This window comes from Nematolebias whitei, chromosome 10 (genome assembly GCF_014905685.2).
Source record: "Nematolebias whitei isolate Nwh7 chromosome 10, NemWhi1, whole genome shotgun sequence".
Taxonomy (NCBI): Eukaryota; Metazoa; Chordata; class Actinopteri; order Cyprinodontiformes; family Rivulidae; genus Nematolebias; species Nematolebias whitei.
This window is the reverse complement of record NC_056507.1, coordinates 15,374,368-15,394,135: the sequence shown is the minus strand read 5'-3', so window position 1 is coordinate 15,394,135 and position 19,768 is coordinate 15,374,368. Positions and strand designations below refer to the sequence as shown.

The 19,768-nt window shown below is 38.3% G+C and overlaps 1 protein-coding gene across 1 annotated transcript in view; it reads right to left on the bottom strand.

Annotated features, from left to right (window-relative positions):
- Window positions 1-19,768, bottom strand: part of cdh13 (cadherin 13, H-cadherin (heart)) — a 413,855-nt gene that overhangs the window by 137,723 nt on the left and 256,364 nt on the right. The window contains exon 8 of the mRNA XM_037683165.1: window positions 11,982-12,160. Coding sequence (XP_037539093.1) covers window positions 11,982-12,160 — 179 coding nt within the window. The remainder of the gene's footprint in view (window positions 1-11,981; window positions 12,161-19,768) is intronic.

Genomic DNA, 19,768 nt, shown 5'->3' with positions numbered 1-19,768 from the left:
TTTTTAACAAAAAAACGAAGTCCAGATGACATGATTCAACCTTTTTTGTTGTTAATATGAAAAGGTTTTCAAATGGACTTTTCTGACCCCTTACTCTACACATTTGAATTTAGTCTTGCTTAAATTAAGTTAATGAGTTAGGACTTTACTTGCACTACACGAGTAGCTAGCAAAACTGAGTGGCCACGTAGATTTATTGTTTTTTGCTCACCATTAACGTGTAAAAATATAAAAAAAAAGGAAAAGAGAAATAGTCAAATTGTTGACTGAACGTCTTTTGAAGCTTTATCTATACAGTAAATAACAGACTCTTAAGAGTAATTTATGAAAATTGTCGAAATGGAGTTTCATGTTGAGATTCAATGAGCGTTCGACCACAGTAAAAGTAATAATAAAAAAAAAAAGTTTATGTAAACTATTTTTATGAATAACCGAAAAATCTCTTAAAATGTTATTATACAATAAATATGATATTAATACTAAATGCACCTCTTTGGGTATCATTCTGCAGTCAGTGTCTCAAATTTGAAAAAAAAAACAAAACAAAACACTGATAGTTATGTTTGTGGAGGTTTTTGGAAGCCAAGATGCAGACGGACACAGAAATGCCCAGCAGTAAAAATGCAACTGATTTAATAATCGCAGCAATACGCTGACGGGGCAGCAGAAAACAGATTCTGTTCACTGGAGTACACACGGGATCAAACATGGACGGTCACAGAAGATAACCCAATGACAGAATATGAAGAATCACTAATGACAGACACCTGTGGGAAGACAACAAGGATCAGGTGAGAGTGGGAGGGACAGGAGCTGAAGCTGGAAACACAAGTAAAACCAAAACCACAGAAATGATCATGACAACTGCGTTGGGCATAAAGGAGCATGGATTATGCATATCTGAGACTTCACAAAATATCGCAGATTACAATGAACCCGATATTTACTCAACTCTTGCAAATTATAGTCAGACTTGATGCTTTTTTATTGTTTGAATAAATAGTAAAAACAAGCAAAGTTGCTGAATCTTTGACCCGAAATAGTCAAACTTATCAAATATTGATTTTTATTTTTTTGTCATTTATTATTATTTTTTACAGAATCTTAGATATGGAAACACAACATCCACCTTGAAACTATAAAAATAAACAGGAGAATAAACATACACCGACTGTATTTTCACTTCTCTTCAATATTTCACTTTTTATCACTGTTTTCATCTGCTTTGTTTATTTTGGTGTCTTAATGAACCTGTTCTTGTTTTTTTGTATTTGCACTTTTTTTTTATTTGTTTGTTCAAACTGTGCCTCTCATGTCTGCACTCCTGCAGAAAATAATTCCCCAACTTGTTTTCTCTCTTCCTGGGCTTTCATTGACTACTGCTGGGGAGACTCAATTAAAGCAAAAGAAAAAATAAGATTAGCAATGCACACGTTTACCCACAATGCCCAGGGGGCTTAATTTATCTTTCGAAATGCTCAGCCTAAGAAAAAGAAGAAAAAAAAAAAACTGTGATTGACATCTCTAACCTTCATTGGGGTGTAATCTTCATCTTTAGCATCCAGAGATCTAATTAATTAGGGGGAATCTCATTTCCTCACTAATGCAACTGGACATAAGCATGATGGGAGGGGGGCATAAGAAGTGGGAGGAGGATGCTGAGAAGTGAAGGTGAGATTGCAGGGAAATGGAGGGGTGCCATATTTCATCAATGAATGGTGCCTTCCTTGTTCATTTCAGGAAAGAACAAGGAAGCGTGAGGTGCTTGGGTTCACACCAACTACAGTGTATTGATTACAGCTGCCAGAGCATTGGCTACTGGCCATCGGAGACACTGCAGTAACACTCTTTATAATGGGATCTCCTGGTAATGTACTCAAGTGTTTCACTTTCTTCCTGGGGCTTCTTTTCTGGGTTCAAGCCATCATGCAAGTGTGAAACGTATTTTCTGAATGCTATTGCTCTTGTCGTATCGCTGCAGTATTTATCACAATCCTTCACACCAAACTCACTAAATGAGGTAAACAGCTAGAACTGAATAGCCGCTGATGCTTGTTTGTGTCACGGACGATTTCATTCTAAACTTTGTGATCAAAACCTCTCATTTACCCACACTTAAACCAAGACTTCACACTTCAACACACACACACACACACACAAATCAGCTTCCTAAATAAAAGATAAAACAACTATAATAACTGCAGAAACATTTTTAAGTTGCTATAATTATCATCATAATTGTTTTGGTGCTGAAAATTCATTTATTTGTTTCCATTTGAAAAAAGGGAGCTATATCAATAAAGTAGCATAAAAAAAAACTAGTAAGGAGCAATTGTTCAGTGCAAAAGTCACATAAGTGTGGTAGCTAAAGAGAAAATGCATTTTCCCCCCAATACAAAGATGTATTCATCCATTTTCTATACCTTGCTTCTATTTGTGATCGGGTTGCAGAGACAAGAGGTCAGAGAGAAAAACTCAGACACTCCTCTCCCCAGCTTCTCCTGCGGGATTCGAAGGCGTCCCCAAAGCCATAGAAAATAAATACTTCCTCCTAGCAAGTTCTGGGTCTGTCCTGGGGTCTTCTCCCAATGGGATGCGCCCAGTAAACCTCAGTGAGGCACACAGGAGGCATTATATTCATGTACTCGAACAATTTCAACTGACTTTTTTTTTCGATTAATGACAGCAATGACTCCACTTCAATCTCTTCCAACATAATAGAGCTCCTCAACTTATGTCTGAGGCTTTGCCTGGCCACCATATGAAAGAAACCAATTGCAGCTGCTTGTATCAGGGATTTTGTTCTTTGGTCATAATTCACACTATAATACCAAAGGTGAGGGTTGGAATGTAGAAAAACGTAAGTGTCCTCAGCACCACAACAGAGTAATACTCTCATCACTGCAGATGAAGCCCCAATCTGTCAATCCATGTATTTTTTCCATTTTATCATCGCATGTGAACAAACTACTCAAAACACTCAAACTCCTCCACTAGACGAAACAAATCAACCCCGGCCCGGAGGCGGCATTCCATCTTTATCCAGAGTTGTTAACTTCCACTTGTCCCCAAAACAAAAGTTAATCCAGAAATGACCCAAACATATGTTGCAAAACTATCAGCAGGAGATGAGTCATACTTGCAACAACACATTTATATGTGCACAAGTCAACAGAAAAATGAACCTACATGCCAGTGCAGTAAACTTTTAAGTCCACGTTTCCTGTCATCACATAAACAGGAGAGTCTTAGTTACAGCATTGACGTAGGTTTACTCTGTTATTTACAGGCAGTAAGTGGTTTTTTTTTTGTTTGTTTTTTTGTGAAATCCACCACCTTATTTAGTCACAACTTGGCAATCAGACTCTAAAGCAAACAGTGAAATACACACTTTAGCAATAATTATTGAATATTTTGATAGTGTTTGTTCTAAAATGCATGTGAAAAATATGTTCTCATTCAGTAATATTCATATTTGACAAAAGTTAATTGTCAAACTGTTAAAGCTACAGCAATCAATTTTCAGATGGCATTAAGCAGTTGACACAATTATACTTTTATATTACCCCATATCTTAATAAGAAATTGTTTGATGCTTAAAACAAAAGGTCGTATTCACGTTGCGTAGATCGCAACAAGAAAAATATAGTTCAAATGATAACATTTGTCAGCAAAACTGTAAAGTTCAAAGGTAAGAACAACAACCCTAAAACCATTTTCTTAGGGTTTCAAACACAAACCTCTGAAGCTTGTTACCTCATCCTCGCAGTACTTATAACCTGAAATTGTTTGAGCAGCGGTTTTTCTCATTAATCACCACAAGATCAAGACCTAATTTCTTTCCACATAAAATAAGTGCTTGAGTTTCAAGGTTTCCTACTTTCTCTGAGGACTTGTTCCTCTAAGCTCTCAACTCTCCTCACCCAGCTCATATATGCACACCTTTCCAATCTCCAAATCATAATTGGCGAATGAAAGAGAGTTTATAAACTGAAGTGTACATCAAAATCAGCTGTAATGAAATCTTATCAGTGTGTTCCAAGCGCTGTATTATTTGCATATAAATGACATAATATATTAACTCTCTTTGGCCTCTACCTGGGAGGAGTAAATATTTCTCTATCTGCTTTGTCTCGTTGCCGTGACACAAGGAAACAAGATGCTAATTGAAGAGCGGGAAGCATCTTTATGTGAAGACTGACATTCAATTATGTCTGGGGGATCAGATTAGGTGGTGGCCCCAGAAATGTTTGAAAACAACATTTTGCAGAGCCGCAACTCTGGAGGCAGCCGAGGATGTAATTTGAATAGCTGTTTGAGGCTCGTGCTGAATGGCGGTGCTCTGAATGGAATCACTATGCTACGACCTGCGAGTAATTGGATGTCCACAGTGAAGTGTTGACAAAAGGGGAGGTGAGTCTGACAGAAACAACAACAAAAATGATAGACAGTAAGCCAGGACGACAAAAAGAGGAAGTAACACCAAATGGAAATAAATAAGAAATCAATGTGATGAACAAGCAAAAAAAAGAAAAGAGCTATGGAGTGAGAGGAGAGCAGACCATGTGGATGGAAACTGAGAAAATAAAAGCATTTGTTTCTAAGAGTGGAACCTGCCAATAATTCTGTTGGCATTCATCAGTCATTCAGCCCACAGACACATAGCCACTCTGGCCACCAAGCCAAATAAGCCATTAGACAGGATAAGCTTTCTTATCAGCTGAACTCTATCGGGGAGCCTCCCGCCAAGGTCACGCCATAAAACTATCGGGTCACTTTACTTGCAGCTACCACGCATACTGTACTGCTGAGGAGCGATAATTGTGTGCATCCGTTTATCTGCCACTCTGGATTTGTAAATCACACAGAACAGTGGCTATCGCAATGCAAACGCTTACCGTGAAGACGGCGGAAAAAAAGGAGTTCTCATTTAGACAAGGCAACAGAAGATCATTGGCTGTCAGATGTCAACAAATGATAAAACAACGGAATGCTTATAGAAGACTGATTTTATTTTTATTTTCTGATAATTTCAAACGCAACTCATATTTTTGAGGAGGATATTTGATATTACCCACCCTGCTGCCATTGGGTCAAAACTACTCAAGTGGTGGTTACAATTTGAAAAATCTACACTCGTAAGAAATTCTGAAAAAAATAGATGCTCAATAATCCAGGTAGAAAAAAATCCAACAAAGTCCAAAAATATACAAACTTTCTTGGAATTTTTACCAGCATAAATGTTGAAGTAGGCATTTAAACTTGTTTTAAGTGGATAATGTCTTGTGTGGAACGGTGGCTCAGTTGGTAGAGCTTTTGCCTCTCAGTGAGAAGGTTGCTGGATCAAATCCCGACTGGGGGCTGTTCTAGGTGGAGTTTGTATGTTCTTTCCGTGCATGCGTGGGTTTTCTCGGGGTACTCCAGTTTCCTCCCACTGACCAAAAACATGCATGTTAGACTGATTGGCAGCTCTAAATTGTCCTATGTGGCCCTGACTTGAATATGGACACCAGTGACCCCCATGACACAACAAGGAAGAAGTGAATAAAGATAATGTATGGATGGATCAAGGTACATTTATTTTAGTGATGGCTGTATTCAACTTAGGGTATTTCCTGCTTTTGATACATGCTGGGTTTTCATCTGACTGAGACACCTATGGGAACTTAAGCAGTCATTAAAAAAAATGTGTTTTATCTTCTTTAAAAAAAAAATCCTTACAGAAAACAGAATTAAACACATTAATTTATTATATTTTCCACATATGGAAAACAATATGACACTATTTAAACAAAAAAAAAAAAGATTTTATGCAGCAAAAATTATTTTCTTCCTGTGAAAATTGTGTTTTTACTCCAACGTCATATGGAAACATGCAAAATGTACAGCACATGCATTATATATTAGCTTAACATGTTTTTAGTGTGATTTATACATATAAAGTTCACTTGATGCTTATGTTTAAAGCACGTTTGTTGCAGAAAACAAAAAAACTCTTCAAGTCAGTCACACACAGAAAACGTCCTATTTTATTAATGTGAACGCCAGAGTCCCTTTCAAAATAACGCACACGAAGACAAACTTCCATATTATCAAAATCTAATAACTGAAAATGCCATTTAGTTTTATTTTGTTTTTGCTAAAATGTAAACACACACCCATGGTCTGTATGTGTTAACAGATAAGTTTCATGCCGTGAGTAATTGCTCGAAACATTTGCGCGCACACACAGAAACACACAAGCATCCATTTCATCCACATGTAGTTCACCTTTGTAAAACACGGAGGGGGACGGAGGGGTCGGTCGACTCCATCGATTGGCCATCCGGAGCAGTGACAGCTTCCAGATTGGCCAGAGAACATTAGGGAGTCAGAAAGTCACAGTACCATTAGCAGTCTGTCCTCTCTGGTTACAGCCTGCCTGCGTACAAACACTCCACGGGCTCAAATAAATTACTATGACCGGGGTGTGTGTGTCTGGCACAGAAAGATGCATTTGTTTCAGGTTTTTTTTTTTTTTTTTTTTTTTTTTACTGAAACATCAGCAGTAAGTTGAACCAATAAGATGGTCTATTTTTAAAAATTATTTGTTTAATTATTGTTTTTTGAATTCCATCATGTTTCTAATGTGACTTCTGGAAGTACCTCTCGCATATGTCATTGTTACCATTACTGTGTAAAGTACTGAAGTATAAATCGTAAATGCATGAAGAAGTAGTAAAAATGTGATGAAAAAAACACAGAAAATGTTATAGCTACACATACGTGTCCATTAAAGTCTGCAAAGCCTGCATGCCTGTTTGTCTTTGAATCACAAAGATTAGATGTGATCTAATTCAACAAACTTTTAGAAGTCAGAAGAAACTTTCAGATCCCCCCCCCCGCCCCCTGCCAGCTATTCTCAATTTTCTAACCCTCCTTACATCTTTTCTGATTGACATCTTTACTCCTGTGGTTCAGACTCTCAAAATGGACATACTGCCGTCAGGATGTGCCAGTGGGAGGTGGATCATAAAAGCACAGTGGGCTAAAGTAACTTTGCTTGGACTAATAAATCAGCTGCCTGGGATATTCCTTTTTTTAAAATTATTTTAGTTCAGCAGGATGATGTGCTTAGTATAAACCTTGTGTATCTAATACTTAAATGTCTTTTTTTTTTTACTGTCATCTGTAAATAGTTGCTCAATTTAGTTTAGTTTACAGAAATGCATGTCCCTCGAATCTTGATTCAGTATCTTTTCCTAAATATAAACATTAAAAAAAAATGTAAACCTGTTATGTTTTATTTAATACATTTTGGGGGGAATTTTGGTGCAATTTAACTTGTTTCTTGTAATAAAAAATACAAATAATAATGATATTAATTATGATCAACTGTGTGCTGAGGAGTGCTTGAGACATACATTTGAGTTCTGTTCTATAGGGATTATCAAAATAATTTTTTTAACATCCACATCTGATGTCTAGATGAGGTCAAAGTTCAAGAGCAATTAGAATAAGAACATCTTTTTTTTTTATTATTAAATTTGCTTACAACTTACAAACCAAATCAATTTCACCATATCATCAATTTGCCTAAAATAGTTTGTGAACCTAAGTTGTTCTAACTTTTGATATTAAAACCTAATTTGCAGATAAATTAAAAAAAATGTATATATTAAATATGAATAACTTAGTAACTCCTTGTACCTCAAAAAGATAATTTGTCTTCACATGAATAAGCATTAAAACAAACTGAACTTAAAGGCATCGAGACACTAACATTACAGTGATTAAAGTAAAAGTTAAAGATCCTCAAATACATTAGAAATACAAAGTAACCTAGCATGAAGAATGTCACAGTTTACTTAGAAAAAGAGCCTCCCATACCTCGTTACAAAATATGTTCTCAGATGGAATAACAGACTTAACTGTTGCGAGTCACAGATGCAAAATGAGCTTTTTACGACATGTATTGTTAAAAAATGCACTAATACAGAGTTTTAGTGAGGACAAAACAAATGCCTTTCACCCACTTTTTTTGAAAACAGTTTCCTAAATCTACTTTTTTTGTGTTTGTTTTGCACATTTAGATAATACCAGGGTGATGTGATGTAAAACCTTACTCTCTGCTGCCTTCGTTTCTGATAATGACACAGATAGAAGCTGAAGCTAAAATCTGTTTTGAGGTTAACCCCCGTTTCTTTACACAACAGTAGGAAAACAGACTCATCAGGTCACAGACTGTGAGCAAATTATTGCTGTTACTGCAGACTACACTTTCAATTTACTACTAAAAATTCAATGTTTTACAGCTAATTTCCTCTGTCTCAGTCCTGTGCTATTCACTCATGTCAGTCTTCAGTCCTGTAACTATTCTGTCACTAGTAAATATACTTATCTGTCTAAATAAAGGTTGAATGAAAAAAATTGTATATTACATACATATAAGTCACATTGAGCCTAGAAGACTCATTTACAAGTGATATCTGTTTTGACAGACAAAAAGTAGTGAAACTGGACACATGTAGGAATTGGAAGCGAAACAATTCTTATAAGACTTTTTTTTTTTCCTGCCTGAGAAGAAAAAACTCTGATATTAAAAAAAACACCTTGCACAAACAAACACATAGCGACAGACATTCTGCAGAGGGGGACGACGAGAGCGGTGAGCAATGTTCATAGACGCTCTTGAGGACATTGTAAGAGTTCTGATAAGGATGTAATCAGACAGTGTCCTCCAGTGAGATCAATAAACATTCTCGAGATATGTCGAGGAATGGCCAAAAATAATGACTATGAGAATCCAAGAGTCCTGAAATGATGACACAAAGTTTATTCAGCTGGATTTCATCTGGTTATCAGTTGGAAATTCCTCAGGGAGGGGGTGGTGAGCGTCAGATCACTGGTTCTCCAGGCAAATTCAGATAAGATGACCTTCAAGGTCAGCCAAGGGAGCCAAATTCAGATAAACACAGTTGTTTTGAGGACAGGCAGAACTTAATGACATCTACCTTGAGTCTGTGTTGGTCCAAATGGTTCCGAAATGTCTCAGACAGATAGTCTCACAGCAGTTTCACAGACAGACAGAGCAGCAAAGCAAAGCAGAGAGGGAGGGGAGAAGCATCCAATCTCGGCAAGAGCAATTTGGATTTCCATTCATTCATTCATTATACTTTTATTTATACAGGTTAGTCTCACTGAGCCTCTGGGACTCATTTACAAGATGCAATGTGATGTAACATGTGGGCTCAGTCCAGACTGATTTGTTGTCTGGACCAGACTTTAAGAATTAAGTGAAATCTGACGTTTTTGTTAAACAATCAAAAGTAGATTTTTAATATTATTCTAAGAAAGATATGCTCCTTCTTCAACTCGTTTGAACCTTTAAAACAAATAGCATCATCAGTGCAGCCAGATTAGTTGCCAACAATTACAGCCTGCCATTGCAGTGTTGTGCGTCAGAACATCAGTGAGAAGCAACACTTCCGACGTAAGGTGAGAGAAAAAACAGAGTGATGGAATTAATGCACATGTTAAGACAGGATTCTATGCTGCTGAGAAATTACTAAAGGGAATATCATACTGATTTCAATGATGATTGAAATTTCCAATCTTTTTCGGATTGCTTTCTGCTTCCTGGGGCAGCTGAGGTGTCTATCCAAATACACTTGGAGCACTCCACCTGATTTATGTTGTAGGGATTTGAAGAGCAAAGAAATTTGTGTCTATCATTTTTTTTTCCTCTTTGCCTTTTTCCTAGCACGGTGGCGCAACTGGTAGAGCTGCTGCCTCTCAGCGAGCAGGTCCTTGGTTCAAACCCCGGTCCAGGGGCCTTTCTGGGTGGAGTTTGCATGTTCTCTCTGTGCATGCATGGGTTTTCTCCGGGTACTCCGGTTTCCTCCCACAGTCCAAAAACATGCATGTTAGGCTGATTGGTAACTCTAAATTGTCCCTAGGTGTGAGTGAGAGAGTGAATGGTTGTTTGTCTCGTGTGTCTCTATGTGGCCCTGTGATGGACTTGCGACCCGTCCAGGGTGTACCCCGCCCCTCGCACAGTGATTGCTGGACATGGGCACCAGCGACCCCCGTGACCCAAAATGGAATAAGTGGGTAAAGAAAATGGATGGATGGATGCCTTTTTCCTTGCTATTTTTTTTTAAATGTATTTTACTTTTGTTTGTTTCTTTGTTACAACACGGAACATTGCAGAAATAGGCAGGACATGCTGTCTTCAGAAACTCTATTATAGGTGGGAGATGGAATGATGAGTGCCAGCTTGGAGTCAAATGTTTGAGAATGTGTTGAAGTGGCTGAGTTTGAATCCCTCGAAAACCTGGAAGAGAGTCTGAAATAGCCACTTTTTTATTTTTACTTCCATCTGGTTTGTATATGTTTTTTTTTTTTTTAATTACAGAACTGATGCAGTCTGACTGGTCTTCTGCTAAAATCCTAGGGATGTTTGTGAAATAGAAGCTTGGTTACCAATTCTGTGAATATTGGAGTATAACATACTTTGTAGATCCCCAAAATGAATCAAATTATAAGCTATGCTTTAGGCTCCTTGTGTAACCAAATTGTAAAATATGTTGACCCAATAGAAGTCTGATGTTACATGAACACATTATTCAGGATTTTCTAGGGTTGGAGAGAGAGAAACAAAAAATTCTGTTTCTATTTTTTTTTAAGTATTTAAATTGAAATCAAAATCATCTTTAAACACATACAATAGATAGAAAACTCATAACACAATCAATCATTCTTCAAATGTTTACACCAAAGGAAAATATAGCCTCAGCAATTGAACATTATAAAAGCAAAAATGTTTGTTTAATTTACTTTTTCTCCTCATATTTAATGTCATGGGGAAACAAAAGCTAAAACACACTCCCATTTATTACAATGCTTTTAGCCCAAGAACAACAGACAACATGAGCAGGCATGTGCAACGTTTGTGTGTGTCATTGTTTCACCACATTATTTGTTTGATGTGTACACCCAAACACAAAAACACATTTTATAATGTTCTACTTCAGAAAGTGTTTATAAAAAAAAATGCTATTCATCTAAAATTTAAAAAAAATATAAACAACTGAGCCTTAAACAACTAAAACCTCATTTTAATGTGGACAAACCCAATGTTGTTGCTAATACTCCTCCGCCTTAAAGAGGCTAAAAGCAGGCAGGGCTTTTAAGCTTTTTGCTCAATACCACTGTACTCCTATGATATAAATCAATGTCTAGTAGTTTACCCTTTTAGAACAGAAAGGAAAAAACAACAGTGTACACCTTCACTTTTTGAACAAGTTGGTCTCACATCATCACACAAAAGCAGCTAACTTGGCTCACTTGTATTACCTCATCTCATTTCATTGTACTGTTAATCAATTACACCTCTATTTAACAGTTTACTGTAGCACTGAAATTGGCTCATCAGAGCACTTAGCCGCCATGGTTCCAGCAGTTCCGGATGGCAGGTTTTCAACCAAGCTTGTTGGACAGCACCAGAGCCGACGAATGAGTGTGTATCACCTCAATTAAACTGTTCGCTAAGTGTCTGACAACAGCTAATATTCCTCTTCCACCAGCGAAACCAATCGATGTTCTGGCATTCGTCACCCTGCTAGGAAAGCAATCATCCCCGTTGTCTCGCTCTGGTTAGATGGAGAAATGGAAAGACGCTCATCTGGATTCTGCACCTACTTGCTGGAATATATTACTGCTCAAAGATACACATGACCACTTATAAGTGGCACTAAATGCTCCACGCCCATACTGTATGCATACACTTCTCTCTGCTCCCTGCACACTGATGCACTGGTGATAAGCTGGGAGTAAGTAGATGAAGTTTCCTTTTTAAATTTCCAGGGACCAAAAGAAAGTAAGCTTCATGAAAACTCCATATGCAGCCAAAACGCACGCTGTGTTCCACAACGGCAAAGGGTCGTCAGTTAGTTCAAAGTGACGCATACAGTACTCCACAGACACACCAGTAAACCCACCTCTCTATCGAGTAACTTCGGGGAGATGACTGTCACGATGTCGCCTCTTTCTGCATCGATGTAGAACATGTTGGGTGAAGGTTTGTCTGGAGATTGTCTGATGATGTTGTAACGCAGTGCAGCATTATCTGTGCCTTGGTCGTCTGCGTCGAATGCCGTCATTGTCATCACTGTAGTTCCTGAAGAAGACAGTAAAGGGCACGTTAGAATTAGGGCCTAATTTAACAAGATTATGAGTAATTCAGTAGGTCTGCTACTATGTTATTACTGAGCTAAGGGCAAAGCAGTCTGCATTTATCTCTACGTTAATGAAAAAGGGAAAGGGAATTACTTCTGATAATCAAGTCACACTTGCTAAACCAAGAAACCTACAGGATAAAAAGAATCAGCTCAAGCTATAAAAGTATTTACCATGTGAAAAAACTTGTGAAGAACTTGTTCACTTGATAACGTTACAAAATAAACACATTTATATTATTGTACTGCTGCAGATGATGTATTAAACCACATTTTAAACTGCTATTCTCCAACACATCTCGGAAAAAGTTCACCCTTACTATTGATGTGTCCTTTCTGTTATGTCAGCTTTAACAGCAGGGTGCAATCCATTTGGTAATGGGAAGAAAAATGGAAAACCTACCCACTTTGTATGGACTGAAAAAGGAGGCAATTCTTACACCCTGAACCCTCAATCTGTCTCCTGCCAGTGATGAGATACTCTTGCACCAATTCACTCTGACACACATTCAGTCCTCACATCCAGGAATGTATACAGCATGAACTCACTAACACAAATACAGGCCACGTTGGGCCGTTTTTATATAAATATATATATTTTATTATTTCATTTCCATGTGCTTATTAAAAAATGTCATTCAGTGATCCATGTTCTTGTAAAAATGTCCCTGTTGAAGAAAAAATGCTTTATTGCATTCTTAGACTGTGTATATGACAGATTATACTATGCGTGTAAACAACTAAGGGCTTGTATTTAGGTAATGTGGGACTGGTAGCGAAGAGTTTGGAGAAGTGAACCTGTGATTGAAAGGTTGCCGGTTCACATTAAATCTGTATCATCAAAATGTGGCTGGAGAAGATGAAGCACCACATCTACACCCTCATTTGCCTCACTCTGGGCCCTTGAGGAAGCTGAAGTTTCATGTACAAACAGGAAAAATATATATTCAAAATGTCCTTTGACCCAAAAAAGTCTCCTGTAGAGCAATAGGAGATGACCGATAAACATCTCTTTTTATATTTGATAATAGCTTAATACAGTGCATTACTCTTGTAACAAACTCTTCAACTCAGACACAAAAATGCTAATCAAAAACATACAAAGTATTCATTTAATAACAACAGCTTAGTAGTAACTGTCTTCAGTCCAGTTGAAGGTAATGAGGGCAGAAAGGTGTGATTTTTGTCCCCTTGGAATTTGCACTTCAAGGTGAATCATAAATGGTAAAGTAAACTGGTAATCCTTCCTCTGCAGAATAATTACACAGTGCTGTCTCCTTCATTACCTGTACTCAGTTCCACTTCACACCTTGAAAGCAACAATGTTAGGAGACCACTGAGTGAGCACTCACACATTTGCATGCTGTTGCAAGTGTATGTGTGCACTGCTTCACGCACAGCCACACAAGGCAGCAGCCAATTAGAGCTAAAAACGATGACTAAATTGGTTATCTTGAACGATCTCAATGAATTATGCACTCGTTCTGCTGGAAAACGGAGATCTTTCGAATGCAACACATTTTCCCAAGCTTTATTTCGATGTCGGAGACAAGTTAGCTCTCAGTGCTTACTGTCCTCCTCAGATAATGTAATGTGCCTGACAAATAAGCATCATGTTACCAACACACAGCAGTCCAGGGTACAACACAACCATTAGCAAATGTCAACTGATGATAAACATATTCTTATAATTGGATATTAAATGTTAAAAATAGTTTTTTTGTGTGTTTAATCACTCTACACCACCACATGGGAGCCACAGTGATGACACATTGCACTCTCTTATCAGCCTCATCCTCTGAAAGGAGCCAAGCCTGAATCAATCTTAACTGTAATGGGCAGGATGGATGCACATGCTTTGGACTGCCATTACCTTGCTATCACTTGGACCCATCTGCTGTGTTGCCACCAGCTCAGACTGGATGAAGGAAAAAGGTAATATAATAAAGAAGGAGCTAGCAGAGAACGAGTCTGTGAACACTGCATGACTCATGTCTGTCAAGTTACCGTACAATGAACAGTTCAGGTAAAGTAAAGGAAAGCACTGTGCGGTAAAACACAACCAATTCACACATGAGAAGATGCAGAGAATGGCACCTAAAAAGAAGGCAGGCACAGATACACATGTTGTGGATTGATTTCATCACACAGGGTGTTGGGACACAGTGCTGTTGCCTACAGCTAACTCCTATATCTTTCTCAAACACCAAGGGAAATCAGCGGGGGCTGGCAGATCTGTGGGTGCCACCAGGGAACTGACACAGTGTGAAAAGGAAAGATGAAGCGAGACAACATAGACAAGATTTAAAAAAAAAAAAAAAATGGAGGGTAAATGTAATGCTAGTCTTTGGATGTAATGTGTTGTGAGTGTGCGCACATTGTTCAAGTGTTACGCTGTAACTAGATGAATGTCTGTGATTGAAATTTCAATTTAAATTATGCAGAATGTAAAACCAGGAATGAGATTTGTATTAATCAGAATCAAGGGATGGAAAAGACCCAAGGCTAAGCTATCCTATTCTAAGGTGTGAATGAGATCAAAGGAAGTTCAAAGATGAATCATCCTCTCTACTATCAACACAGCAGTACAATGAATCGTTAGCATATTCAAAAGCAAAATGCAATGAAGAGGTGGTGGCAGAAATAAGTCAAGATGAAACACTCAGAAAAAAATAATAAATTGAAGTTAGAAAAGAATAGTAAAAACAAATATAATACAAGAAAATAATAAATTGAAGTTAGAAAAGAATAGTAAAAACAAATATAATACAAGAAAGTGAAGAATTGGTTGATGAATAACTGAATCCAAGATCTTTTTTATATTTTTCACTGTATATTCATAAAGCAATACTTAAGGGCACAGGGCTTGTTTACTTATCAAAGTGACTAAAAAATGGCTAACAATCTCAATGCCCATTAAAGAGCCTTAAAGAAACAAGATGTCAGACAACAAAGACCATGCTCAATAATCCAGGTATACAATCCAACATTTTTCAGTCAAGTCATCTGGACAGTTTCTTTTTTTGTGCTGAAACGTTTCACCTTCGATCCGGAAGGCTTCATCAGTCACAGAGGGCCGGCAATGGAGTAGGGGCTGAACCAAAGAGACCATCTTATCACAAACAAAACTGGTTTGTTCCACTTTGGAGTAAGCTGTTGGGGGAATAATATGTTTCGTTGTGTGTTTCCTTGACTGATGAAGCCTTCCAGATCGAAGGCAAAACGTTTCAGAACAAAAAAAGAAACTGTCCAGATGACCTGACTGAAACATGTTGGAAGATGTCAGACACTTTTGATGCATTGGTATATAATTATGATCCAATATGTTGAGCAAATTATGTTAACATACAGTAGGACTAGAAATAAAAGAATGTGGACACAGTAAATTTACCAGTCTAGAAGATTTGCAGACATTATGTATTTTAGTTTTTGTCATCTACCTGTTTGCAAAGGTCTACGAAGTTTGTTAATTGCTTTCAGACTAGTAAGAAACTGTAAGTGCACAAATTATGACTCCTATTTAAAAAGTGGTGCCAAAAACATGACAGACAAAGTAGAGTACAACTACGAGTTCCAAATCAAGACCGTCTTTGCTGGTTCCAACTATCAGGGTCACATTACATTGGGTAGTGACATTGTAAATTAATTTGTAACATTATTTCAGATGTTTTGTTAAAAAAAATATATAAATTATCTCCATCCATCATCTTCTGTTTGTTCCGAAGTCAGATCATGGGGGCTGCAGCTTGACCAGGGACGCCCAGCCATCTCTTTCCACAGCCAACACCACCAGATCTTCTGGGAGGACTACAAGGCGTTGCCAGTCCAACCGCAAGCCGTAGTCTCTTCAGCATGTCCTGGGTCTTCCCCGGGGTCTCCTCACAGTTGGATATGCCCGAAGCACCTCCCTAGGGAGGTACCCAGGGAACATCCTTACCAGATGCTCGAACCACCTCAACTGACACCTCTTGATGTGGAGGAGCTACAGTTCTACTCAGAGTCTCTCCTAGATAAATGAACGTATCACCCTATTTCTGAGAGTCCAGCTACCCTGTGGAGAAAAATCATTTGAACCACCTGTATCTGAGATCTCATTCTTTCGGCCACTATTTAGAGTTCATGGCCAAAGGTGAGGGTAGGAACGTAGACCGACCAGTAAAAAACCTTACAGCTCAGCTCCCTCTTTACCACAGCGAACCATCACGGAGTCTACAATTGTTGCAGATGTTGCACCAATCCATCTGTTAACCTTATGCCCCGCTCCCCTGAGCTTGCATCACCCAACTCCCCCACTCAACTCCCATGGGCGCGGACATGCTTCGCCAGTACATATCATTCAGATTATTCAAAAAACTTGAAATTGAAGAAACTAGAACAATACTATAAACGCACAGAGTTAGACACATAAATATGATGCATTTAAAGATATACAATACAAATGGAAAACATAAATACAGTAGAAAATAAATACCATTAAAATAAGGCCTTCCTAAATTGCACCAAAAGAAGAATATTTAAGAAAATATGTGCTACAATTGCACTTTGATCAAGACACAAATTTCATTGCACAACTGTCAAGGAAAGTCTAAACCTTTTTTTGAATTAGACAGTTGCACTTCAAGAAATGCAAAATAAATTGGACAACTGTCCAAATATGTTGTCCTAAGCAGCTAAACGTAAACGGTTAGTGTCTTGTGTTATTCATTAATAGCAAGCCTATCCTGCAACAGGCTGTAGTCTACATAACACCTTTTATACTCCAAGAGATGACACAGCTACATACTTTTATCTTTTGCTCTTTACTCCTCTTCTTTCATTTTTTTTTTTTTTTTCCTAAAGTGGGCACCTGATGGATTTGACCTGTGCTTGCCCATCTTCCATGTGTGTAATTGGCATTTCCCCAACATGAGTCAAAACAACTTAGACCTAAACTGATTCACTTTCCTTGGAGTGCAGATATTTTTTTTTTTTTTTTGTATTACTTTTTTCAGCATTTTCACACACATAAGCTATGAACTATTGTCTATCCATCCATTATCTTTACCCATTTATTCCATTTTGGGTCACGGGGGTCGCTGATGCCCATGTCCAGCAATCACTGTGCGAGGGGCGGGGTACACCCTGGACGGGTCGCAAGTCCATCACAGGGCCACATAGAGACAAACGAGACAAACAACCATTCACTCGCTCACTCACACCTAGGGCCAATTTAGAGTTACCAATCAGCCTAACATGCATGTTTTTGGTCTGTGGGAGGAAACCGGAGTACCCGGAGAAAACCCACGCATGCACAGAGAGAACATGCAAACTCCACCCAGAGGGCCCCTGGACCGGGGTTTGAACCAAGGACCTGCTCACTGAGAGGCAGCAGCTCTACCAGTTGCGCCACAACTATTGTCTATATTTACAAAATTATTAATAAAATGTGCTATGCTTGGGAGCAATCAATGGTGTGATTTACTTACAGGTCCCTCTTGCAAATGAGTCCCCGCGGCTCAATGAGGCTTGCCTGTATAAATAAAGGTTGAATGAATACTTAGCGATTAGATGTATCCCTGACCCAGCAAGGGAGCTGAGAGACTCCCCTGCTCCCTCCTCTTCTTTCACAACCTGTGTGTCAGACAAGCAAGATATATGCCCTGCACCTGGTGGAGGGTGCCCACTCCACGTATGTGAGCAATAGGAAACAAATATGTAAGCTAGATAGACTATATGAAATAATGCATTTTATTATTTTGAGGGGTGGGGAGTGCTCATGCCGCCCTTGACAAGATGCCGCCCTGGGCCGCTGTCTGTATCATCCATATCAGAAACTGCCACTGCGTCCAGGCAAGGGACATCAAGCTCCTTAAGTTTTTTTTTTTTTTTTGGTCCATACAAGTGTTTGAATTGCACTTTGTCTGGTCTGTCACCTAGGATCAATCTGCCTTTGCAGACCCTACCTGGGGCAATTCCAATTGCCCTGACAGCATAGCTCCTAGGATCATTCAGGCACACAAATTCCTCCACCACGATAAGGTGGCGATTCAAGGACGAGTAAATGTAAATGTAAATTTGCAAATCCAGCAAAAGCAGCAACACCAGATGTAGCATAGCTTATGATTATCAACTGAAAAAGTCACCTTTCTATTTTTAAATAAAATGCTTTTGTTTTTTTAGCGTTAAAATTATTTGCTCTTTAGTTATGTTTTGAAGGTATTGAAACAATCCCAGAATGTGTGTAAATTGGTGTAGCAGTTATCAGCAGATCCATTTGTTCCAAACGTTTTCTACCTGCCCATGCCATTTTCCTGCATATTGTTGCCACTTCAAAACAACTTGGTGTGAGCATGCTGGCTTGGCTGCCTGCCTTTGTGCCTTTTGTTAAAATTGTCCTTCAAAGAGATAATTACAAATATCAGATATTCTTCAAATCAAATCACTTTACGGTCTGCATTTAAATGTGTCTCCTGCGGTTGTATTCCTCACATCAATCTGATCTGTATTTTTCATACGCCTTTTTATGTTAAGTACCACCACAAGATGACAAACATATTTTTTAGTCTAGCTATTATTTTAAGCCAGACTGCTACACAAATGTTTTATCTGGTTTACTACACATTGGCTCCACAAAACCCTAAGAACCACAGCTATGCCCACATTTTTAAGCACTACTGGAACACTTGTTGCTTGCCAGTTGTTTTAGTTCAGTATACTTCACCTGTTGTTGACCTGCCTGTGTGCCACACTGCCATGTGTGTGCATGACTATACCAAGCGTATCCAATGGCCTTCTGTCAAACTTGTGCACTAAACACGTTGGTTCATTCTCAAAGAAAGAAAATAGTAGAGATTCAGCAGCTTAAATTTCACGAGAAGCCTCTTCACAATTCACTCTTCATACAAATGTGTGAGGTTTTTAAACAGTTGTTAAGTTCAGTGCAAAAATCAGTGCAGACATGTTCCTGTTTTTTGAATTTTACCCTGTTTTATAAAGTAGATTGTTTTTATTTTGTTTTTTAAGTCACTACTTTAGCTTACTTTTCATTATATATGCATTTTATGGCTGTTTAAAGTTGTATGTAGTTTATCTGTGTTCTTTGTTTAAAGCAGGTCTTTCTTGAAAATGAGTCCTCGTGATTCAATGAGACTAACCCGTATAAATAATGGTTGAATGGGGAAAAAAAAAAAGGTTGTTAGTGAAAAAGTGTTCACTTGCGTGTGTGTGTGTGTGTGTCCTTGTTTATGCTACTTTGTGAGGCCCATTTTTCCAACTTATACTGCATTGTGAGGACCAACTGCTCCTTATGGGGCCCAAAGCCCGGGCCCCATAAGAAGAAGTCCCGTTGGTGGGTTAGGGGCTAGGTTTAGGACTAAGGTGTGAATTGAGGATGTGTTAGGTTTAGGGTTAGGTATGTACTGGTAATGGTTAGGTTATAGATAAAGGTCATGGTTAGGCTATAGACATGAATGAAAAATGAATGGAAGTCAATGCAAAGGCCCCATAAAGATAGCAAAACAAACCTGTGTGTGTGTGTGTGTGTGTGTGTGTGTGTGTGTGTGTGTGTGTGT